This window comes from Panthera onca, chromosome A1 (assembly GCF_046562875.1).
Source record: "Panthera onca isolate mPanOnc1 chromosome A1, mPanOnc1 haplotype 2, whole genome shotgun sequence".
In the NCBI taxonomy this organism is placed as follows: Eukaryota; Metazoa; Chordata; class Mammalia; order Carnivora; family Felidae; genus Panthera; species Panthera onca.
Genome location: NC_138339.1, coordinates 140,311,787 through 140,338,310, shown reverse-complemented (window position 1 = coordinate 140,338,310; position 26,524 = coordinate 140,311,787). Strand labels below are relative to the sequence as shown.

Below are 26,524 nucleotides of genomic sequence, written 5' to 3'. Positions count from 1 at the left end.
CTTCCCCCTGCCCTTGCCACAATAGTGTTTATAGAGTCTCTGTGCCAGTTCTTTTCATCTTGCCTAGCTTGAACACGCTCTGCTTGGAACTTGCCCTGGGCGTCAGGCAGTGTGGGTGACTTTTCTCTACTGTGTTCCTATCGTGTTCCAGTCTGATTTATTTTCCCAGGCAAGCCCCGAGGTGAAGACAGAATTCTTTCATGTCCTAGCCACAGTCCCATAGCTTGAAGGCGTGGGGGAAATGGAGCGGAGCGAGGAGAGGCAGGGACGGAGAGGTATCATGAATTACTGCTCTCGTCGTGTAGAATAGACAAATGTCGCGTTCCAGTTCATTCTCCGACCGCATTCGGGGGTTTGTCACGGGCGTGCAGGGAAAGGCCTTCTGGGTTGTATTGTTGCTTGAGTTCAGCCTGGCCCCAAGGCTTCTGCTACCAACTCCCTGCCCCTTTTGCTCACTTCCCTTGTTTTACCTTCCACTCCTCTACAGTCCTGCCCCAACACAGTCACGGTCCACATGTTGTTTTCCTATTTGGTGTTATTTGTGAGAATGTGAGGACTTACATTACTTCACTCGTATCATACCGAGGCATTAAGGCAAATCTGAGGGTCTGTACTGAATCAAGCTAAAACCCTCTTTTTCTTTAGCTGAATGTATTTGAAGTTCACCACTTAAAAAAAAAAAAAAGTTTAGTTATTTATCTTGAGACAGAGCATAAGCAGGGTAGGGGCAGAGAGAGAGTGAGAGAGAGAATCTCATGCAAGCTCCACACCATCAGCACAGAGCCCGATGGCAGGGCTCAAACTCATGAGCTGTGGGATCATTGATCCTGAGCTGAAACCAAGAGTCAGACACTTAACCGACTGAGCCACCCAGGCACCCCTAGCTGATAGTATTTCAAATTTAAGACCATGAGTTGCACCTCCTTTGTTCTGCAGTGTCTGCTCTCAAGAGTTTTTCCTATTTGTTGTTTTATTTGTTACTGCAGAAGGGGATTCTACTTTGGTAAGTTTTCACTGCGACTTCCCTTTGTATGAATAAAAGTAATGCATGCATGCGCTAAAAAAGGTTGAAAAGGTTGAACAGGGTTTACAAAGTAAAACAATGAATGGTCTTTTCATTTACATTTTCATTCAGTGCACACCTCCTACCCCCATTTGTTATCACCCAGAAACTTTTCCTTTGTATTGCTTCCGGGAAATGCTGTCTATCTGTCTTGCTGTCTTAAGTAAGTAGATTTTGTTCTTTACCTAGCTCTCATACAGGGGCATTTGAAGGTTAGGAAAAGAAGCATTCTGAGGAGTTTAGAAAGATACACATTAATTAGAAAATCGTATATTATGACGTTTCAAGTTAAACCTTCACTCTTTCCTATCTTGAAAACTCTGCTTTTTTTTTTTTTTAATATTTATTTACTTTTGAGAGAGACAGAGTGTGAGTGGGCAAGGGGCAGAGAGAGGGAGACACAGAATCTGAATCAGGCTCCAGGCTCTGAGCTGTCAGCACAGAGTCTGATGTGGGGCTCGAACCCATGAATTATGAGACCATGACCTGAGCCGACATTATATGCTGTTCTGAGATGGACTGAAGGTAACTTTTGTTTACCAGTTGCAAATATGGGAGTTGGAAAGTTGACTTACTTTAAACAGTAATGGTATTCAGTAATATATCTATTAGAACAGCGAATGTATGAAGAAGACAAATCCTTGTGTCATAAAATATTCCTGCAACAGTCCTGGTAAGAAAGCCTATATGTGCACATCTTTCTACATGTGATAAGGCCATGACAAGGTTGAATACAAATGTTTTAAGAGATATGCCCTATGTTAATTTATTGTTTGAGAAAGGCTAATTTGGGTATTTTAAATTTTTTAATGTTTTTCTTTGTTTTTGAGAGAGAGAGAGAGTGCGAGCAGGGGAGGGGCAGAAAGAGAGGGAGGCAAAGGATCTGACGCAGGCTTTACACTGAGAGTGGAGAGCTTGATGTAGGGGCCGAAGTCACAAACTGTAAGATGGTGATCTAAGCCAAAACTAAGAGTCAGCTGCATAACCGACTTAGCCGCTCAGGCACTGCTCGGGTATTTCAATTTTGAGAAAGGTTTGTCCAAAATATTTTTTTCAATTGTGTAGAAAGAGACTAATTCTGGGGTATAGCCATGTAATGACACTGAGTCTGTTAAGCCAGAGGTCCCCAAATGATGATGTGTCAGCCGGATAATGCCTGAATATGGGGGATTGGCCTGCACAATTATTTTTTAATTGCACCATTGCTTGAAAAATCTGTAAATTGCACATAAAAATCAATCTTTCTAGCTTCTCTTGAAATCTTTCGGGGCGCCTGGGTGGCGCAGTCGGTTAAGCGTCCGACTTCAGCCAGGTCACGATCTCGCGGTCCGTGAGTTCGAGCCCCGCGTCAGGCTCTGTGCTGACGGCTCAGAGCCTGGAGCCTGTTTCCGATTCTGTGTCTCCCTCTCTCTCTGCCCCTCCCCCGTTCATGCTCTGTCTCTCTCTGTCCCAAAAATAAATTAAAAAAAAAAAAAAAAAAGAAAAAGAAATCTTTCAAAAAGGGCAAGACAGGGCTGTCTTTTCTCTGTTCCCTTTCCACAGTGGTATTCGCTGCTACTCACTATATTTATTGCAGTGTATGCATATGCCTTCCTCCTGTAGGATCTGACCACTCGACTTTGTGGGATGCTTGAAAATGCTGTATTACTTTCTGAACATTCCTCATATATTTCTCATGTTAATGTTTAACCCTAGTCTTCTGCAAAAGAAAATAAAAGTTGAATGGCTAGATCTTTTTTTGTTGCTGTTGTTATTGTTGTTAACTTTCTTAGTGTTTATTTTTGAGAGAGAGAGACAGAGAGAGAAAGAGACAGAGAGACCGGACACCAGTGGGGGAGGGGCAGAGAGACGGAGACACAGAATCTGAAACAGGCTCCAGGCTCTGAGCTGTCAGCACAGACCCCGACGCGGGGCTCGAACTCACAAGCGGTGAGATCATGACCTGAGTCGAAGTCTGACAGTTAATCGACTGAGTCATCCAGGCACCTCTGAATGGCTAGATCTTACAAATTACCGGGAATATTTAGTCACCATTCCCTACCTATTGGTTAACATACGTGAAAATAGTATGTTCTAAAATCCATATACATAATTATGATTAATTCAAGATCCATGTATTAGATCTTGAAATTACAGAACATATGGTTTACACTCTCATAATTTCATACTACATGGAACGTTCTTAAAAATCCCTTTCTTAATGAAATTAACTTACATAGCACAATTGTTCCATCTTTTCATTAAATTAGACCTCAGGAGAAGAAAGAATCTTGCTTTGACAAAACTGCATTTTATAATAACAATGTAACAAATAAGCTAATTAATTTTTTTAATAGTAATAGGGGATTTGGTGACTTACAGAACTACAGTAAAGCCTTGGATTGTGTGTAACTTGTTCTGCCAGCGTTCCACAAGAAGGGCAAACATTTCAAATACATGTCCTGCATGTATTCAAATACATGTCCTTCAAAGAGATGTCCTGCAATATGAGACACCAAATGTGACATGATCACAACTGAGCTAATGGTTCCTGAGATTCACTTTGATTACAAGCATGTTTTTTGAACAAGTTAATGCTTCCAAACCAAGGTTTTACTATAAATATAATTTTGGCCACTAGGGGGCTTTGCTTTTTTTTTTTTTTTTTTTTTTAAACCAATGATACTATAATTGTGAAGATAAACAAGGTTTTATGGCTTCCAAAAGTTTAACTGCATAATTGCAAAGTTTTAAATGTAGTTATATAAAGAATGTAAGAATCTTATCCTAACTATAAGCAAAATATGTAATATTTGAAACTGGATGTGGGGAAGGCAAGATTATTGTGAGAAGTAAAAAGTAGTCAGTAATGCAAATTCACACTAATGCAAATTCACAGTAATGCAAATTTCATGTATTCATTGTCTTAATATTTTAAAAGTGTTAGAAAAATATTCTACATTTTGCTTATCCAAATACCATATGCAGAACATGTAGATGTATAGTACCTTTGCCAACAGTGTTGTTAGAACTAACCCATAGGAATAGCTTTTGCCATGAAAACTATGAAATTTCTGTTTTTGTGAAGAAAAAAATTCACATTGAAGTCTTTCAGGGAATTTTCAACAGAACGGGAACCCTGAAAGATAACTTTCCAAAGTCCTAGCACGTTTAAGTGGCTGCTGGTTCTCTTTGGTGAAAGTTTTCATTGTTTTTCAAATTATGTGTAATTTATTCTTATAAAGTATCTCCAGAGCCCTGTGACAATGAAGACAGATGCTCAGAAAGCTAATTCTAAAAGAATTCCAAATTTTAAATTCCTTCTTTCTCTTCCATCTCGTATATTCTGGTTCATTACATTAGACATGCAGGTGTTATATTTCCAAATACAACTCACCTTATTCCATTAAGAGTGCTCAGGCTCAGGCACAGAGGGGACTCTCAGAATGCTCGCACACCTTTATTAAACCACAGATAATATCCCTGTGTACGTTCATGCTACGCATGCTCTCATCATAATTGAGTTAGACCGGGTAGTTTCTAGTTAGGAAAGATTTTTTCAGAGATGAGATTTTCACATGTTTTCACTAATGCAAAAATAATGTAATATAACCTTCCCATTTGCATCATTTTCTGTAATTATCCCTAGGTTTGCTTATGACGAGAGTAATCTTTTTTAATGACTTACTTTATAGCAACGTCTTTCTACTTCCTCAGGGGTCTGTGAAATCATAGATGCTCGCATCAGTTTTCTATTCAAATCTTGCTTTTTTTTTTCCAGATAAAAGCCAAACTCATGGTATTTAGCATGGTATTGAAGGCACTTTAACACATTTTACCACTTCTTCACCTCCGTCATCTTCCCTTTCTGTCTTTACCCATGTTCTCCCTTCCTGTCTTGACCCTTCATGTGTCCCCAGTGCATGCACCCCCCCCCCCCCCCCCGCCACACACACACACACACACACACCAACACCCACACCCAGCCACTCACACTTCCAGGACCTTCCCTGACATGTTTTCTCCCACTCTGGTAGAATTCCTTGTTCTTCCCTTTCTCCTCTCAAATTATTTTATCCCTACTTATATTATAGCACTTATCACAGATGGCACAGACACGTCTCCTTCTTTCTTTCTTCTTCTCTCTTTTTTTTTTTAATTGACAAAGTTGGGAACTAACATCAGAAAGGAAAGACTCACTTTCACCATTGCATTAATTAGTGAGTCTGCATTAAAATCACATCCAAATGACCTCCCTTCAAATCAAATAGTGGTATCAACATCAACATTTCTAGTACCATTATTTTGAGTGTTTGATACATGCTATTATTTCTATAGTGTAATTATGTGCTTGAGATACCATGGAAAGGAGTACCAGGGTTTTCCTGATGTTTTTGACAAATAATTTCATATTCCACATGGATTCTAGGGGAATTGAGACAAAAAATGATCTAATATGCTAACTTCTTCTTCCTTTGTGTTATATACTAAACATCTAGCTTAGTATCTGAGATGTGCAAACTGAAAACATATGTCAAAATGTCACTTTAATGTATATGTAGATATTTCTTTAGAAGTATCAATGAATGAATTGTTTCAGTAATCTTACAAGTTTATTAATTTTTTTAAATGTTTATTTATTTTGAGGGAGAGAGAGACAGACAGAGCAGGAGCAGGGGAGGGGCAGAGAGAGAAGGAGACACAGAATCTGAAGCAGGATCCAGACTCCAGGCTCTGAGTTGTCAGCACAGATGCAGCGGTTGAATTCACCAGCCATGAAATCATGACCTGAGCCGCAGTTGGACACTTAACCGACTGAGCCATCCAGGCACCCCACAAGTTTATTTTAATGTGTTCTCTTAGTGTCCTCTCTCCAAGAGAGCTGTGTCTGAAAGTATCATATTTTTAAGATATGCATATATATGTGTATGTGCTTTTATTATTTTTTGTTTAAATATATATTTATTTTTTATCGTTTTATTATTTTTAAATTATTTTAAATATATATTTTATTTTTTATTAATTTTATTATTATTTTATTTTATTTATGTCAGTTTTAGTTTTTATTTTATTTTAAAATATATTTATTATTTTAAATATTTTATTTTTATTATTTTTAAATTTTTATCTTTTTAATATATTATTTTTAATTTTTAAAAACTTTAAAATTATTATTTGTTTTATTATTTATTTATATATATATATATAATATATAATATATTAGAAGGAGAGGTAAATGAGAAATCTCATGAATATCATTTTTTTTTACAGTCCAAGTTCATCACCCCAAAACTTTATAAATATGCACCAAACTGCAAGCAGTACCTATGTAAAAATGTTTTGTTCTGGTATTTTTCATTTGATTTTTAAAGTATTTGTTATTTATTCACTCAATAAATATGTCTGTTCCAGACAAAGGCATAGGATGCCCTGCCCTCTGGGAGCTTATATTCTCACCAAGGAGACAGGCATTAAACAGCTAAATGCACAGTTAATCACTATATTAGTGTGTGGTATGTGCTGGAAAGCACAGATATCGGAGCTCTAGGACTGTGGTATAAGACTTGAGAACATTCTGGAAGGGCTCCTTGAAGAGGAGAAATGTGGGCTAATGTTTTAAGGGTAGGCAAAGTCTGTGAGACTGTGTGTGTGTATTTGGTGTGTGTTTTGTGGAAGGAAACAATGGGGAATGCCTCTGTCTTGGTAGACTTCTATGCCGATTCCTAGATTCTCCCTCAATGACTTCTGCAAAGATCCAGAGATGGGAGCTTAACATCTTTGAAGCACTGGATGAAATTAAAAGAGAAAAGAGTGAGGAAAGTAGCATAGGGGCATGCTGGTGTGGAAGACAGGACCCTGATCTGAGGGATATTATGACCTTACTAAGTATTTGTCCTGCATCTTAACAATAGGATACCACATAAGGTTTATTTATGTTGTATAAATGTATGTAAGAAATATATATACATTTTTAAAAGCTCTGCCTGACTGCAGTGCAGGGAATAGATTAAATGGAAGGGTGAATTGGGTAGACAGGGGATTTTGCTCATATAACCTTACTCATGATGTTTACAGAATATTTTTATTGAGCTAGTTTAACATCAGTAGGTAGCATAATGCACAACCTGAGGTTTATTTCATTCACACTTTTACAAATGCAAAAAGATAGAGAGATTTAGAGCTGTATGCTTGTGTTAACATGTACACTTCCATTAACATGAGTTACAACCTCATCTTGAATATTGTTAACATAATGGAATCTTATCGAAGTGTATACTCACAAAGTGCAAGGAGATGAGTCTTTTACATCTATTAAGTTGCTAAAGCAATTATGATGAGGAATGTTTCCTTTTCCACACTTTACAAGCAGCCTCTGTGGAAGCATGTTGCCTGTTAAAATAACATGATACCTTATGAAAGTTAGTAAAGGCATTTCAGCCATTATAATCTGTGGATAATGTTTGTTACAGGGGAAAGAAAAGTCATAAATACCTCGCTTGCTGAAACTGATAGACAAGTAAATGTGGGACTTACATCATGTGTAGTACATTTTAATTATAGGAAACTAAGCTATGCTTTAATGGCACTTTGTCTCCCCTAATTGTTTTACATTTATTCTAAAGAGCAAGCATTTAGCTGGCATGTGACCATGAGAAATTGTGTATAGGCATACCTCAGAGATATTGTGAGGTCAGTTCCAGAACACTGCAATCAAGTAAATATCCCAATAAAGCAAGTCAAATGAGTTGTTTTTTTTTTTTCTTTTTGGTTTCCCAGTGCATATAAAAGTTATGTTTACACTATACTGTAGTCTATGAAGTGTGCAATAGCATTATGTCTTAAAAAAACAATGTCCATACCTTAATTTAAAAATTTTTATTGCTAAAAAATGCTAGCCATCATCTGAGCTTTCAGCTGGTCATCATGTCTTTGCTGATGGAATATCTTGCCTTGATATTGATGGCTGCTGATGGGTCAGGGTGGTCACAGGGGTGGTTGCTAAAGGGAGGGGTGGCTGTGGCAGTTTCTTAAAGTGAGGCCACAGTGTCATTTGCCACATTGACTTTTCCTTTCATGAATGATTTCTCTGTAGCATGTGATGTTGTTTGATAGCATTTTACCTACACTATTGACTTTGGAGTCAATCTTCTCAAACCCTGCCCCTGCCGTATCAATTAAGTGTACGTCATGTTCTCAATCCTTTGTTGTATTTCAGTAACCTTCACAGCATCTTCCTGAGGAATAGATTCCATCTCAAGAAACCACTTTCTTTGTTCATCCATCAAAAGTGGCTCATAATCCATTCAAGTTTTATCATGAGGGGTGCCTGGGTGGCTCAGTCGGTTGAGCATCCAACTCTTGATTTTGGCTCAGGTCATGATCTCATGGCTCAGGAGTTCAACCCCCATGTTGGGATCTGCACTGACAGTGTAGAGCCTGCTTGGGATTCTCTTTCTCCCTCTCTCTCTGCCCTTCGCTCACTTGCATGCTCACTCGTGTGCGCGCGCGCTCTCTCTCTCTCTCAAAAGTTTTGTTAAAAAGTTTTATCATGAGACTGCACCAGTTCAGTTACATCTTCAGGCTCCACTTGTAATGCTAGTTCTCTTGCTGTTTCTACCATAATGTGGTGATTTCCTCCACTGAAGCCTTGAACCCCTCACAGTTTCCCATGAGAGTAGAAATCAACTTCTTCCAGACTCCTGTGAATGTTGATATTTTGACTTTTTCCCAGTGAATCACAGATGTTCTTCGTGGCATCTAGAATGATGAATCCTTTCCAGAAGATTTTTTATTTACTTTGCCCAGATATGTCAGAGGAATCATTGTCTATGGCAGCTGTAGCCTTGTGCAGTGTGTTTCTTCAATAACGAAGACTTGATCCATGGGCTGCAGAATGGTTTTGTGTTAGCAGGAATGAAAACAGTGTCAGTCTCTTTGTATCTTTCCATCAGAGCTTTTAGGTGACCAGGTGCAGTCATATTTTGAAAGGGATCCTGAGTTTTTTTTGTTGTTATTTTTGTTTTGTCTTTTCCTGGGCAGTAGTTCTCAACAGTGGGCTTAAAATATTCAGTAAATCATGTTGTAAACAAATGTGCTGTCATCCTGTCTTTGTTGTTCCATTTATAGAGCACAGGCATTTAGCATAATTCTTAAAGGCCCTAGGATTTTTGAAAATGGTAAATGAGCCTGGCTTCAACTTAAAGTCACCAGCTGCATTAGCCCCTAACAAGACAGTTAGCCTGTCGTTTGATGCTTTGAAGCCAGGTACCAACTTCTCTTCTCTGTGAAAGTCCTAGATGGCGTCTTCTTACAAAATCAGGGCTGTTTCATCTACAGTGAAAATATGTTGTTGAGTGTGGCCAACTTCATGAATGATTTTAGCTAGATCTTCTGGATAACTTGCTCCGGCTTCTACACCAGCCCTTCCTGCTTCTTGTTGCTGTTTTATGTTGGAGAGCTGGCTTCTTTGCTTAAACCTCATGAGCCTACACCTGCTAGCTTCAGACTTTTCTTCTGTAACTTCTTCACCTCTGTCAGCCTTCATAGACTTGATGAGAGTTTTGGCTTAAGGGAATGTCGTGGCTGGTTTGATCTCCTATCCAGACCAGTAAGACTTTCCCCATATCAGCAGTAAGACTGTTTTGCTTTCTTATCATTCATGTATTTAGCGGAGTAGCACGTTTAGTTTCCTTCAAGAACTTTCCCTTTGTGTTCACAATTGGCTGTTCCATGCAAGAGGCCTAGGTTTCAGCCTTTCTCAGCATATGACGTGCCTTCCTCACCGAGCTTGATCATCTCTAGCTTTTGATTTCAAGTGACATGTGTGTGGCTTCCTGTTTCACTTACACACTTCCAGGCCATTGTTGGGTTATTACTTGGCCTAATTTCAATATTGTTGTGTCTCAGGGAATAGGGGGGCCCAAGGAGAGGGAGAGAGATGGGGGAACAGCAGGTCAGTAGAGCCATCAGAACACACACACTATTTATTGATTAATTTTATAATCTTTTATGAGCATGGTTTATGGTGCCCAAAACAATTACAATAGAAATATCAAAGATACTTTGTCACAGATCAACCTAACAAATATAACAGCAATGAAACTGTAATACAGTGAAAATTACCAAAATGTACACCAGAGGCATGACGTGAGCAAATGCTGCTGGAATAATGATGCCAGCAGGGGCACCTGGGTGGCTCACTTAGTTGAGTATCTGAGTTTGGCTCAGGTCATGATCTCGCAGTTCATAAGTTAGAGCCCCTCATTGGGCTCTCTGCTCTCAACACACAGCCTACTTCAGATCCTCTGTCTCCCTCTCTCTGTGTCCCTCCCCTGCTTGCGCTCTCTCTCTCAAAATAAATAAATAAACTTAAAAAAAAATGATGCCAACAGACTTGCTTGATTCAGGTTGCCACAGACCTTCAATTTGTACAAATTGCAATATCTGCAAAGTGCAGTAAAGGCAATCACAATAATAAAATGAAGTATGCCTGTATAATCATCTGAAAGATTTCTACTTCCTTCGGGAGCATCTCAGAAATGCTTACAGTTCTATGCGGAAGTGATTTAAATGAAATCAGGTACTTTTGTGTTACGGGCTTAAAAAAAAATCAAACTTCTTGGTATTGTAAATTGTAGAGTTAAAAATTTTGGATGATTTAATGGTTCGAGTAACATGACCTGTTGAAATGTGTGATTTTCCAAGGCTGCCAGGGTCCATTAACATTTTTGGACAAATAATGTATGGAATTAAATTTTGTAGTTAGATACAGGCTCTCTACATACTATCAATACTCTGGCTGTAAAGTAAGTTATGACTTAAAGGAAATGAACCTACTGAAACATGTGTGTCTGTCTGTATTGCTCCATCAAAGCGCTAACTTCATGCTTTTTTGTTTTGTTTTGTTTTGTTTTTGACGGTGCCATAAACCTCAACCTTCTGAGGACTCACCTTTACCGTTGCAATTTATGGCATTTAAACTCTTTAATGTGGCCTACCGCCCCACCCCCACCCAACCTGGCCTTTATCTGTTTTCACCCTTGTGTCATGTTCTCTTGCCATTTCCTACTTCATTCTTTAGGAACACATGAAAACTTGTACTTCACAGGTGCCTGGGTACCTCCGTTGGTTAAGCATCCGACTCTTGATTTGGGCTCAGGTCATGATCTCATGGTTCACGAGTTTGAGCCCCATACTGAGAGTACAGAGGCTGCTTGGGATTCTCTCTGTCTGCCTCTCCGACCCCCCTCTCTCAAAATAAATAAATTAACTTAAAAAAAAAACCATGTACTTCATACCTTCATGCTGTTGCCTCTGCCAAGAAATTCCTTTTCCTCCAAATTTTATTTTATCATTCGAGTCTTCTCCCAGGTGTCATCTGACTTGAAACTATCTCTGACCAATGCTGCCAATTGACCTACTTGGAAAGAGTAAATCACTCCTGCTTTTCTATACTTGCAAATCCTGTTAATGTGCAATGTATCATAAAGATTAGCCTCCATGGGGAAGAAGTAGGACTCGTTCATCCTTGATCTTAGATTTTCTTGGATCTGATTTTAACCATTATCAAGCTAGTTACATGCACTCATATCCTCATCTCCAAATCAGGTTCTTCATAAGGATGTACCTTTACCCAAGGCACTTTATCATCTTTACCCAATATCTAGTCCTTTTCCCCAGACATAACCCCTTTTAGCTATTTGTCTTTATTTTCTACCTAGGTAATATGCTCAAGCACTTTACAAAAAATTTTTTTTTACATTTATTTATTTTTTGAGAGTCAGAGAGAGACAGAGCATGAGCGGGGGAAGAGTAGAGAGAGAAGGAGACACAGAATTGGAAGCAGGCTTCAGGCTCCGAGCTGTCAGCACAGAGCCCCACGCGGGGCTCAAACCCACAAATGGGGAGATCATGACCTGAGCCGACGTCAGACGTCCAACCGACTGAGACACCCAGGCGCCCCCAGACACTTTTTTTTAACCTCAACTCATATCAGTTGGCTTATTTTTATGGAATATGAAGAATTGATCCTTTGTTTTTTCCATACGTTGGAGAGATCAATCAATAACCAATAATCTTAATAGTAAAAATAGAATGAAGCAGTGTTAATGAACTTGTAAAGAAATGATTTTAAACATATGTTTCTAAACTGAAGCCTCCCAGAAGGAAATTCAATTCACGATTCAAATGAATTCTCTTCTTACACAATTGTAACCAACCACACTGCCCCATATCACTGCTGTGTTACCAATTTCCAGTTATGTGACCTGTTGAATGTAACCCATTATTATTTTTTCTTGGAGCTTTCTGATTCCCTGTTTTCGTTTAAAATGGTTTTTAGGTCTGTGGCACAGATCATTCTTAAGTTGTTTGCTTTCACGTTTCTGTGTTATAATGTTTCTTGGTTCTAATGAGGTGTTCCTTTCTTGGATTCCATTTTACTGTGTTACTGTAGGTTATTCATGTCTGAAGAGCAGACAGAAGGGATGTAAACTGGCCTTGTTCCTAATATCTAAAAATATTTTAATTTTCACTTACAGTGAGTTATTAATTTAACCAGTTGTGGAATTGGGGCTGAAATCGCTCTAACCAGAACCTTTGAAGTTACTGGTAAAAATATTTTTCATCATTCGTGCATCCTAAGGAACTGTGGTGATCTCATTTTCTTTTTTTTTTTTCTAATGTTTATTATTTATTGAGAGACAGAGCACAAGTGAGGCAGAAGTGTTAGAGGGAGACATGGAATCTGAAGCAGGCTCCAGGCTCCGAGCTCTCAGCACAGAGCCTGATGGGGGGTTCAAACTTGTGAAATGTGAGATCATAACATGAGCTGAAGTTGGATGCTTAACTGACTGAACCACACAGGCGCCCTGGTTATCTCACTTTCGTTTCTTTCTGCATGTCCTGGGTTAGTTTGGTAGATGATCGAATTTGTTTTCTTTTTCATTTATCCTGATGAGCCCTCAGTTGATGCTTTCCTACTGAAGGTCCAGTTGTATAATCAACTATGAATTTCTTTTCTGTTATTAATACTTTGACCATTGCCATATCACATATCCCTCACCCCCGCCTTTTTCTGGAACTTCCCAACCAGTTGGAGCCCCAGGGTAGATTTTTTTGCTCTCCATGTCTTTTAACTTTTTTCTTGTATTTTCCTTTCATTAAAAAAAAAAAAAAAAAAAAAAACATTCTTGTTTTATGGTTGCGAATATTTCTTAGATTGTATCTATCAGGCTTTCTATGAATCTTTTTCAATTTAGCATTTATGTTTTATATTCCCAGTATTTCTCTTATGTCTGCTGTATTCTTTTATAACTGTGTGTTCTTATTTTATAACTGCAAGACATTCTCAAATCTCTGTAGCCCATTAATTAGAGTGACTGTAAAGTACCCTTTGGCTCATTAATAATGGCAGTTTTATCTTCAGTATTGATCTATACATTCATCCTGATTTTTCTCTTTTGTGCTATTGTTTACCCCAAATTATCTTACGATCCTCAGGCGTATATTTACAGTATATAGATGTCCTGTAGTCTTTCCCATAATAGGATGGCGCAGTGCTGATTGAATGTTCTGAATATGTCACATGGGTGTCCACTACTTCAGAGTATGGGGATAGAGAGAAACTAGCTGTCCTTACCTCAGTTCCAGCACATTCCCATCTAAAACATAACGGAGAAGAGTTCTGCTCTGAGTTACCAACTACACTCAGCCTACTTATCCAGAGACATTGTTCAATTTCCTTATAGCTAGAATCTCAGGTTTTCTTTGGGGTATGGACTATTACCATGTTGCTAACCTTGCTGCCCTTAAAAGAGCATGAGGCCATTCGACACAGTGTTTTCCACTGTGAATTACAGTCACTCAATAGCTTCACACTCTACTTTTTACGTTACTTCTCACTCTCGCTCTGTCTATATCCCACTTGCAGATCTGAAATTCTTCTGAGGCTCCATCAGTGCTTTTTCCACCTTTTTATTAATTCATCCATGTATTTATAAAAATCTCTGATCCATATATATACCCCACTTTGAGAAAATTTTCTGAATTTATTGCTTTTTTCCCCCTGTACTCTCATTTAAATATGATTCGGAGAGGAAGATACTAAGTACAGAATATCAGTCCCTATTAAACAAAAATCCTTTTTTTTTTTAGTCCTCAGTGCCTCATGTAATAACAGATGAATAGTATTTGCCTAAGAAATATTTGTTGAACCCAACTGAACACACAGAAAATAAGACAAATTGCATTATAGCTTTATCTTGCTTTTCTATTGATCAGGCTTGACAGGAATGATGGTGTTGTTTTTGTTTTCAATCTTGTTTACTTCTTTACTTCTGCTTGCAACTTATTTTTCCTTTCCTTCCCCTACGGTCTTCTGTTCAGTTTCTCAAATTCCACCATTGAGCATGGTCTATAGCTATGGGGAGGGAATGTTTTCAGCTCTCTCTTTCTCTTGGTAGAAATTCCTGTGACTCCCATTCATTTCTCTTTTTAGATCTTTGCTTCTGATGCCACATATTTAAAATGTGGTTGTTTTGACAAATCAACATCAAAGACCTTAGAAGAATGCATAAATTTTCTTGTATAGACTCAAGTTGGGGTTAAATTCTTTCTTTCCTCTCATTAAGTTTGTAATTGAAATGCTTATAGTTGAGAGTTGTTACCGAAGAGACCCTAGAGAAAGATTCACTCAAATTTAAAGATCATTTTCTTTGTTTTTGAGGCAATTGAACTATGTATTATGTGGTTTTTATTTAAACAAGATAAGTAGGATTTAGAAAAGTTCTAAATACATCTAGAGCAATATAGACAGATATTTAAAGACACACATAACACTTAAAGTATCTTCATTGTTTGGGAGAGTGACTGAAATGTTCTCTGTGCCAAACTGTGGAGCTAGGCTTGAAGAGTCAACAACATAGGAGGAGAGGTTGTCACGTGTCACCAATGCTTTATTTCTGCCTTCCTTTTTCTCTTCCTAATCCACTCCTTTGTGCCTTTCTGAAACCATCTGAAATTGGTGAGTTTGAAGACCTTGAAAACCAGACCCCAGTTGGGAAAGCTAGGAAGGAGGGATGGAAAGGAGGTCAAGACATGACTTTTCTCCCAGAGACTACTTTTGTCCAGTTCTCTCGCCCAGCATATTACCTATTCTGTGCAATCAGTGCTCTCTGCCAGGGAAGCAGATGGAAATCCATGCTTACATGGTCTGAGTGGAACACATATAAATAGATAATTCCAATCCGTTAATAAAATAATGAAAGGATATAATAAAAAGGAATTAACAAAAGGATAAAGCCATGTGAGAACATAGGTAAAGGATCTCCTAATTCCTTTTTTCATTCTGGGTAAATCTGTCCCAAATTTCACTCTAATGATGACTCTACATCGTCTTTATTTTTATTCTTCGTAGTTTAGTATTTATAGAATTAATAGAAATGACTTTTGGATTTCCACAAATAACTTAGATCACATGATCACTTCATTTCTGCCAAATCTGCTTCTCTTTTACGAAGATATTTAGGGCTATTCCCCAGACGTGAAAACCTTGAGCTTATGCGATTCCTAAATCACAGTTACCATTATTCTTAATTATTCTACAATCAAACCATAGCTTCTTTGTATGTGATGTTAACCAGAACCTGCTAGAATCATCAAGCACTTCACCTGCCCTTGTCCTTTCTTTAAATCTCTCTGCCAATGCCATTAGCAGAGTCCTCTATCGACCTGAGTAGCCACAATTAGACAGATGGCTCAGTTTCATGTTTGTCCTTTGCGTCTAACGGTTAGGTGTGCCTGTTCTTCGACTGATGACCAATGTCTTGTTTCTTCTCACCTCCCAATATCTGCCAATAATCTGTCCCTCTAGTCCTACTTTCTCTCATTTTGTTTTCTCTTTAATTCCATTGTGCCTGTGATTATGATTCCTTTCGTCGCAATATGATACTTTAAAAGAGTTTCGGGAAACACTGAAGCGTAATTATAAGGACACAGTGTATTCCTTGTCTAGCTAATTTATTCCTCTCTCGCTTGGCTGCCATAGAATCTAACCAGCCAAGCAAATAAACCTCAGCACCTTTCAATATGTTCTCCACATGGCAGCTCTAAGAATTACTTATATTCTTTCTTTCTAACTTTATTTAACCAGTGTTATTTATTTTATTTTCAAGTTATAAAATGTTTCACACATGACAGAAAATAAATAAATTAATGTAATGAATGTAACCCAGGCTTAACAAATGTTAACCCTTTATCAAAATTACTTGGCATCAAGTTTTAAATTATATTTTTCACGTTTATTCATTTTTGGGGGGGACAGAGAGCGAGCGGGGGAAGGACAGAGAAAGAGACACAAACACAGAATACCAAGCAGGCTGCAGGCTCTGAGCTGTCAGTTCAGAGCTGGGTGCGGGGCTTGAGCTCACAAGTGGTGAGATTAGGACCTGAGCCGAAGTTGGAGGCTTTACCAAGTGAGCCACCCAGGCGCCTTGACTTTACATCAAGTTTTAAAAGAAATAAAGTGTTTTAGCTGTAGGGCTGCTGCCTCTTGATAATCCATTCCCGTTTATCTTTGCCTAAACTTGGCGTGTATTATTTTCACATTATATAAATGAAACCACCCTTCTCTATATAAACAACACAGACACACTGAGTATGTATATTTTAACTTTTTTACATTCAACATTAGTTTTTTGGGATTTACCCCTGCTGATAAATATAGTTCTAGTTACTTCCTTTGAACCACTTTAAGTTTTCATACCCAGTCACTCGCTAACAGATATTTAGACTGTTTCCCGTCTTATGCTATGAGAAAACAAACAGCCTGCAAGGAACTATGCTTCTTCAACCCTATGCACATCTCTTCAAGTTCCTCTGGAGTAGTGTAGGCTTTGTTCATAAAAGACCTATATTGTAGGATATGGACCTTACCCACTTTATAGGATGTTGTCAAACATTTTCCCAACAGACTGAATTGATATAGGCGTTAGCAATGTATGAAGTTCCCGTTTATCCACCACATCATCATCATCGGTTGGAATTATCAGATTATTTTGTTTTCACAAATATTGAGTAAGAAAGGCTATTGCATCTGTCTCAGTTTGTCCTCCCTTGATTACTTGTGAGGTCGTTGGCATTTTCATTATTTTTGGAAATTTGGCATTTGCGTTGTGTCAGTTACTTTTTCATATCATTTTTTTCCAGTTTTCATGTGTATATGTGTACATAAACTCTAAAGTTTGCTTCATTCTTTTTTTTTTTCGCCTAAATTAGTACTGATACAATAGTGTTTTAAGAAAAATTTAGATTGTTTTGGCTTAGTGTTTGTAGAGCTGTATCAGGTTTCATGAGACTATTTGCCTGATGTATCTTATGGGTGTCACTTTATGTCAATCCATGTCCCTTTTTGAATAAATTATTGTAATCTACTTATATCTATTATGATTACTAATATATTTGAAGTTTTTCTATCTTATGCAGATTTTTGTTTGCTGTGTTCTTTTTTTTCTGCCTTTTTAGAATTTGCTAATTTTTTCTTATTTGCGTTTTCATTATTTTATTATTTCATTATTTATTTCATTATTTCATTATTTTAGAAAGTATACATTTGTCTATTAATTCAGTAGTGTCCCTAAAATTTTTTCATATGCGTTCTTGAGTCAATGAATCATAATCAGTATCAGATAGCTAGTGATTCCTTATGCACACACAAATACTGTGAGCTGAAAATGCTTTCACTCTTGATTGTTCTCCAATCAGATGTCACTTTCCCTAGTATTTTACCTACACATTTTTCTCCTCTCTCAAACTAGTCATTAGTATATTATTGTTTTGTAATAAATGAACACTTTTATTATTTTACAATGTCTCTGCTCATCTATGCTGCTTGTATTCCAGCCCTTTCTCCTGGTTTTTTACTTCTTTCTGAATTGTCCTTTATCAGTACTTTCAACACTGAGCTGTGGAAGGCACACTCTCTTAGTCTTCATTGTCTAACAATGTCGATTTCACCCTCACTTTTACAAAAGAGTTCAGCTATATTTCCGATGGCTTTCTTTCATTATGAAACATATTCCTAAATTTTCTTTGACTTCTCTTGCTTGTTTCAAAATCAGTCAGCCTGATTTTTGTTACTCAATACATACTTGGTGCCTCTTGTTTTATTGTTGTAAAATTTTTTATCATTACTTTCTTAGGAGAAGGAGACATTTCCTCCTTTTCTCGCAGGGTTTTTCTAGCTGACTGAGGAATTAAATTGATGTGGGATAGATTAACAAGAAAACAAACAAAAAATGTTTATTATGTGTACATGGAAGTCCAGTAATGAAATATACCCAAATAGATGACTAAGGCCGGCAGTTTTATACATTTTAGACAAAGAGAAATGAATTCTTTAAGAATCGACAGGATAAAAAAAAAGCAGATGTTTGAGAACTTTAATTAGTTAAGGAATTCTAAGCAGAATTTGGGCTCAGGTGATAAACTGGTAAAAAAGTAACAAGATTTTTTTTTCTTCCAAGATTTTATTTAAATTCAGGTTAGTTAACATGTAGTGTAGTCTTGGTTGTAGGAGTAGAATTTAGTGATTCAGGTTTGTTTCTACAGTTTTCTTGTCTTTGAAGTTCCTATCTATGGGGATAAGGTTGCCTTTTTACTTCTTAGTACAGGGAAGGTGCTTTTGATACAAAAGATTTATTTTCTGCTTTCATGGGACATAGGAGGGTTTGAGTGTCCTTGTGGCCTGGTTCCCAAGTAACCACTGGGCTAGTTCCCAAGTAGCTTCGATGCAAAATAATTAATTTGCCATTGTGGTTCCGTTTGGGCAGCCTGTCCTTGACTCCTCCACTCTTCTGTGTTCTGTGTTTTCATTATGGTATGTCTGACTGTAGGTTTGTTTCTATTGTCCTGTTGAAACTCTTTCAGTTTGTGTACTTCTTGAATCAGGTGATGCTTCCATTCTTGAAAAGTAGCCATTCATTGTCTCTTGGAACATCGCTTCTCTCACTTCTGGAACCCTTGAAAAATATGATACTTGATCAGCACTTGGCAAGGACTCTCCCACCTGACTGCTAGCTAGCTCTCAGGCCTCACACAGTGCTCTTCAGCCTAGAGTATTCTTTTTTTGCTCACCCTCAGGTGCTGTCTTCTGTCGAAGGACCTCTGTCAGGCTCTTTCCTGAGTGGACTTCTGGAATCACGCCTCTCCTACTAGTTAACAGCCACTCATCCTTCAGGAGGCCTTGCTGACTTTTCTGATGAGGTGTTTTTATTCTCCTCTTATAGTATCTTGATTTGTCATTCAGAACTCCTGGGGCATTTGTACTGTGACTGTTGTTTGTTTGAGTATCTAATTAAAGCCAGGCCCTTGCACTAGATTCCCTGCTCCCTGAGAGCGGTAAGGGTGACGCTTGAACCACACAGGTTTGAATAATGTGGGTCCACTTATATGCTGATTTTTTTTCAATAAGTACAGTACAATAGTGTAAATGTATTTCCTTTTCCTTAGGATTTCCTTAATAAACTCTTTTCTTCAGCTTACTTTGTTCTAAGAATACAGTATATAATGTATATACCATACAGACTGTATGTTAATCAACTGTTAATGTCATCAGTAAGGCTTCCAGTCAATGGTGGGCCATTCGCAGTTAAGTTTTGGGGACTCAACTGATGCAACTGATGCAAATCTTTGGCTACACAAAGAAGCACCCCTAAGACCTGTGTTGTTCAAGGGTCAACTACATTTTGTCGGTTTTAGTTTTTTATTCTGTTGGCATTTTGTAGGCACTCAGGAAATAACAATGTAGAGACTAAAACCAGGCAGGAGCTATGAAACTACAGTAAAATCTTGGTTTGTGAGCATTATTTGTTCCAGAAACAAGCTTGTAACCCAAAGTACTCGTCTATCAAAGCGAATTTCAAAAACCATTGGCTCAGCTGTGATCATGTGACATTCGGCATCACATACTGCTCGTATTGCAAGGCATCACTCGTTTACCAAGTTAAAATTTATTAGAAATGTTTGCTCGTCTTGAGGAACATTCGCAGAACAGGTTACTCTCAATCAAGGTTTCACTTGTATCAGAGACCCGGGCAGTACTAATTCATCTTTGACTATGAGCTTCACTTCCTTCAGAGTAGACCAGCTTTCCCTCCTTCTCTGCAGATATTTAATGCGATAAAAGCCTCAGGGTCAGTAGTCTCCCCATGTTAAATAGCATACAGTGCCTGTGAGCCGAAACTGTCCCTCTATCTCTCACATTGTTTAGGTGCCCTGCCACTTGAATTTCCAGGGTGTCTGGGCTAGAGCTGCAGAATGTGGAACCAGCTCTGGATCATTTCTGGATAGATCCCTTGTCCCCTCTTTTATTCTAGAAAACTGAGCAGATGTGTCTTTTAAAAATAACAACTTCAGGAATCAAATAAGATATAACATGTTTTCATTCACTGTTAAACTGAAGAAATAACCCTCGATGCATTTATTTAACGAGTATTTATTGAGCCCCTTTTGAGTGCCATTCACTACGTTAGGCCTTTAGGTTACAAGAGTAAAAACGAACAAGGTCTCTGATCTCACTGAAATTAGAGTCTAGAGAGGGAAGACTATTCCAATACTCTTCCTACTACTAAACAATCAAAAAGTATGTGAATGCTTTGAATGAAAGAAATAGGGTTTCCTGGGAATATCTAACAAATTAACATGACCTCTATGGGAGAGTGCAGTCAGATGGTAGTAGTAGGAGGAGGAAATTGCAGTAGTATTGTTACAAAGACTTATTGTGACTTGACACAGCATCTCAAGAAGAAAAATTAGTATGTGCAAATGTCCTGTGGCAGGAAGCAGACTGGCAATGATGAGGGTCTAAAAGAAGACCTGAGAGGTTTGAGAACAGAAAGGAAAAGGGAAATTTAGGGGCACCTGGGTGGCTCAGTTGATTAAGTGTCCAATTTTTGATTTTGGCTCAAGTCATGATTTCATGGTTCATGAGATCAAGCCCCTCACACTGGGCTCTGCATTGACTGCAAAGAGCCTGCTTGGGGTTCTCACTCTCCTCTCTCTGTCTGCCCCTCCCCCTGCTCATGCATGCGCATACTCTCTCTCTCCCAAAATAAATATTTTTTTTAAAAAAGGGGGATTTATTAGAGTTGAGGTAGTCATTTGAAGAGGAGAGATGGTGGTGATGTGTTATCTCTGTACAGTACAATTGCGACTTGTACTGGCTAAAAAGGACCAAGTGTTATATTTTCAGAAATTTTGTGTGAGCCACCTGCTGAATACCCATTATTAAAAATAGAAGTATATAAACTCATATTAAATAAATTACATTAAAAATAAAGGTTGTCTAATTATCCCAAGTCATTAGTAATTATTTTACTATATTTTACTGTTATTTGTGTTCCTGGGGTTATCTATTCTTTTTTTAATTATTTTTTTAATGTTTATTTATTTTTTGAGGGAGAGATTGACAGAGCATGAGCAGGGGAGGGGCAGAGAGAGAGGGAGACACAGAATCCGAAGCAGGCTCCAGGCTCTGAGCTGTCAGCACAGAGCCTGACATGGGGCTCACACCTACGAACCGTGAGATCATGACCTGAGCCAAAGTCAGACGCTCAACTGACTGAGCCACCAAGGGGCCCCTCTCCTGAGTTTATTTTTGCCTATTCTGTCCGCATGGTAGAAACATCTTATAATGATGTGCAACTGTGCATTACTTTCCAACCTCACACACAGTGATGTCACATTTATTGACTTGAAATTGACCACAGTGGGAGTTTACACCAAGGAAATTGGCACACTTTTCAAATCAGAACTCCCTTATACCTGTAAAAACCAGCTGTTAAACATTGGCCAGCACAACACCGAGTGAGACTATACAAGACCTTGGAGACAGTGTTAAGAATTGATCTTTCTCACAGGAGAAATAAAGAGGTACTGAAAGGTTTTAAGCAGGGAGTCGACAAGAGCACATTTCTATTTTTAAAAAATCCACTGACGCTACAGAAATGAAAAGGGGAAGCAAGGTGACTTTGGAGAGCCCATATGGTAAATAATGGTGGCTCAGACTAGGACCAAAGAAATGAAAATGCAGAGAAGTGGATTTAATATATACAGTATTTAGGAGCTAAAATAGAAGGCTGAGCTCTGGCAGCAGTAGCAAGAAGCAGTCACTTAAGACCCTCATGAGGAAGAAGTGAAATCTCTACCTCTTCCCTAAATTCTGGATGCTTCGGATGTTTTCATTTTGAGCCCAATTCTGCCACCATGTGTCAAAGAGCCAACTTCACAGTTGAACAAACCTAGGCCCGAATTAGGAGAGAAAAATCTGCATATGGAGATGTGAGATAAAAAAGACTATCTCCCTACAAAAATGAATTATTTAAAAAGTAATCTGGGGGCGCCTGGGTGGCTCAGTCGGTTAAGCGTCCGACTTCGGCTCGGGTCATGATCTCGCGGTCTGTGAGTTCGAGCCCCGCATCGGGCTCTGTGCTGACAGCTCAGAGCCTGGAGCCTGTTTCGGATTCTGTGTCTCCCTCTCTCTGACCGTCCCCCGTTCATGCTCTGTCTCTCTCTGTCTCAAAAATAAATAAAAGTTAAAAAAAAATTTTTTTAAAGTAATCTGTAACCTTTCCGTCTTCATTGATGGCAGCCCTGAGAATGGACTCGGAGATCTCTGACCCAGGGAGTGTAAATGACTGTGTTCTGATACCCAGCATTTGAGCACATGCTTTGCTTCCCACGAGCTGCCCCCCAGACAATGACTGGACAGGACTGAGACCCTAAGGCAAGCTTGTTATGGGTGATGCTAGATACCTTCCATGAGTGGCTTTAACACCGTGACCCCCCGGTGACCTTGCCAAACATCCTTAGAAGTGCATTGCCTTAGGTGCTCCCTCCGACTTCTCTGTCTTCACATCAATTCTCCTTCACTAGGTAGGGGCATGCATCATGGTCTGATGGTTCTGCAAGACTCATTGATGCCCCTGACTCTGCCTTGTGTCTAGGGCAGGTCTCGAGATTCTGTAACTTGAGTCCCTCCTCCAAGTGATAGCACACATCTGTAGCGTAAGTTCCCGGGTCCAAGTCCCTGCCCCCTTCCCCAGAGTCAAACAGCTGAGGTTCCTACCCCTTCTCAGAAGCAGGAGACTGTTGCCTGTGTCTTAGATGTTACAGGTGTTTTTTTTTTTTTTTTTTTTAACCTCTTCCTTTAATGCTTAAGTGATCTGTTTTATAAGGGACAGAGATCTGGGAAATACCTGGGGTTTTATGCCTGTGTGCCCAGGAGGGACTCATTCATTCTATTCTCACCCTCATCACCCCATGTGAGAGGCCCATGGAATGAGTGAAGACAGACTGTTTTGTGTCTGAGCTCCTGGGAATTCTAAATTGTCATGATAGCACATACACCACATTTAATTATTCATTCAAGTTCTAGCTGTTTCCGCACTTTCACGGAGGCTGCCTGTTCCCTGTGATTTGCAAAAGGTGAAGCAGTCGTTGTGTCCTTTCTCTCCATAGAGGGCTGGGGACTCTTTCTGGTTCAGTTCATTGGGAATCCTTGTGATCTCAGTTCTGTGATGGTCTCAAGAAAAGTGATGATTTTGCAGAGTATCTGGCTTTTCTCATTTTTAGCACGAGATTAGTGTTTGTCCCATAGGTTTCTACATGCTGAGCTGGGAGAAAGTCCCCACCCCTTGATATTAAAAATAAGTTATGTTTGTGCATCAGGGTTTTTATCTTTGGTGGGTTCAGCAGAGTCGGGAATAGAATGTGTACGTAAGTCATATATTATATGGCGGGCATATGAAATCCTTAGGTTATCAAACAGTCGACGCTCCTATGGTAACCATTCTATAAATTTCTTTAATGGTAACATTGAGCAACAGTGGACTCCAGTATTCATTAAGACTCACATAGCCGATTACAGCTAGACAGGGAGACATCGTTTCTAGGATGTTTTGCTTCGGGTCATTCTTCACCACAGTTACCTTGTCCTTTCCACCAGGTGGTTGACCAGATTGACACCCTGACCTCTGACCTACAGCTGGAGGATGAGATGACCGACAGCTCCAAGACGGACACCCTGAATAGTAGCTCCAGCGGCACGACGGCCTCGAGCATAGAGAAGATCAAAGTGCAGGCCAATGCCCCTCTCATTAAACCCCCCGCACACCCCTCTGCTATCCTCACCGTCCTGAGAAAGCCAAACCCTCCACCGCCTCCCCCACGGTTGACACCTGTGAAGTGTGACGACCCCCAAAGAGTGGTGCCAGCCGCCAATCCTCTAAAGACCAATGGAACCCTTCTGCGAAACGGAGGCTTGCCAGGGCCGCCGAACAAAATTCCCAACGGAGATGTCTGCTGCATCCCCCCCGGTACCTTGGACAAGGCTCCAGCACAGCCTCTGATGCACAGACCTGAAAAAGACAGGTGTCTCCAGGCAGGACCTCGGGAGCGAGTTCGGTTTAATGAGAAAGTGCAGTACCATGGCTACTGTCCGGACTGCAACCCCCGGTATAACGTAAAAAACAGGGAGGTCCACTTACACAGCGAACCTGTCCACCCACCGGGAAAGCTTCCTCACCCAGGCCCCCCGCTTCCTCCTCCACCCCATCTCCCTCCTTTCCCCCTAGAGAATGGGGGACTGGGAATAAGCCACAGTCACAGCTTCCCCCCTCTCAGACCTGCAACTGTGCCTCCTTCCACTGCACCAAAACCACAGAAGACGATCTTGAGGAAATCAACCACTACCACAGTGTGATGTATGCCATTTCAAAAACTTTTTGTGTTTTTTTTTAATTTCTATATTATAAACATAAAATAATAAATAAGGAGCACTTTCTACTCAAGCAATAAAAAGCCCAAATATATTAATTCTGCATTCAGCAAAGTGGCATAAAAAAAACCACCTGGTAAGTATGCCGTGTGTTGTTTCTATCCCAGGTTTACGTTATTTAAAAAGTTGCATCACCAGAAACCACAGAACCATGAAAAGGCTGAAGATGTTGTGTGTGTGTGTGTGTGTGTGTGTGTGTGTGTTTAACTGACCTGTGATAAACAGTGACCTGCAGGTTTCAAATAGTTTGGTTTACTATAAGAGATGGAATTAGATTCATTTTATTCATGCCTAACTCATCTATGCATTAATAACATATCACCCCCCCCCCCCCACCAACTTCAACCCGATGCTTTTTAGGAAGAAATTTTAATACTGAAGGACTATTTTGTTATTTTTTTTCTAAAGATGTTTGTCACTAGTTTTACATTATTAAATGCTGAGAACAATACCAAAAAGTTTATTTTCTATACTATACAATTATATGTTCAAGCTATCTATGTAATGAAAGATTTTGTCTGTGGAAATGTCATGTGTCAATAAACAACAGTACATCATGGCAAAATCAGATGTTCCTCAGAATTAAAATGCAGCAGTGGTTCATTTCATCCCTACTCATTTCACTGAAATGGGTAGCTATTCTGACAGAGTGTGGAGAAGATTACAGTGAGCATATGCCAGAATTTTCCAAGTTCACTCTCATAGTCAGGTCATAAGTAGTACTTCACGCATTTTCATAGGATGTATTGTGGTCCCCCCAAGACCGTATGTAGAGTGTCCCATTGACCCAGTACATGGCCAAGCCCTTTAAGGCCCTCCTCACACTGAGCATTCCTCCAGGACACACCATAAACCAGTATGTTGAAGCAGTGGGATGGTTTGCCTCCTGCATCAGCAAGCTCTCTGCCTTCGAGGGAAATCCCTATTTATCAGAACTACAGCGGAAAATAAAGACGCTTCTGGAATAGGACGTTTTTAGTATCAGCCTTAACGCTGTTTCCCCTCAGAGTTGAAATATGTCAGGGGTCTTTGTCATATTTTAGGAGGAAGAGAAGAAATCCTTCCCTCCTAACATCTTACAAAAGCCCTCTCTTAAGTCTAACTTGCCAGCTTACGTCACTTACCCATCCATGGACCAAGTTAACTTCCCAACTACTGTGATGTGGACTGATCGGATATTTTGTGAACTAGAAATTAGCTTATCTGTCCTAGAATTATGAAAACAGGTGCATACCTGAACAAAAGTTGTCCATGACGTGGCAAGAGTAGAGGGATTCATCTTTGCTAGAAATTCGTTTATTGCGCAGCTTAATAAAGAATGCTTTAATCTTTTAGACTATCTGGCTTTTGATCTCAAAACTTTAATTTTTTGTTGCTACAGGGAGATAGTCATATTTCTTTGTCACCGTTTTCAAGCTGTATTATGGTAATTTGGAATCCTGTTTTTCACAACTTCCTTTTAAAAGATGATAGCATACCTTAGGCAGATTAACAGAAAAAAATAGGCATTACTTTTTGAAGGAACAATTTCATGAGTAAAAAAATAGAGGATGTCATGTTGCAAATTTACTCAGCATGATTTTCTTTCCTGTGTGTGTTGGCAATGAAGATAATGCAAGCAGAATAAATCCAATGTTGTTGTTTTTTTT

At 39.1% G+C, this 26,524-nt stretch overlaps 1 protein-coding gene across 2 annotated transcripts in view; it reads left to right on the top strand.

The window, feature by feature from the left end:
* Positions 1-26,207, top strand: part of PRR16 (proline rich 16) — a 199,005-nt gene extending 172,798 nt beyond the window's left edge. For both annotated transcript variants that reach the window (XM_060636297.3, XM_060636298.3), the window contains one exon: positions 24,045-26,207. In XM_060636297.3, the coding sequence (XP_060492280.1) occupies positions 24,045-24,800 (756 nt within the window). In that variant the 3' untranslated portion in view covers positions 24,801-26,207. The remainder of the gene's footprint in view (positions 1-24,044) is intronic.
* Positions 26,208-26,524: the final 317 nt, after the last annotated feature.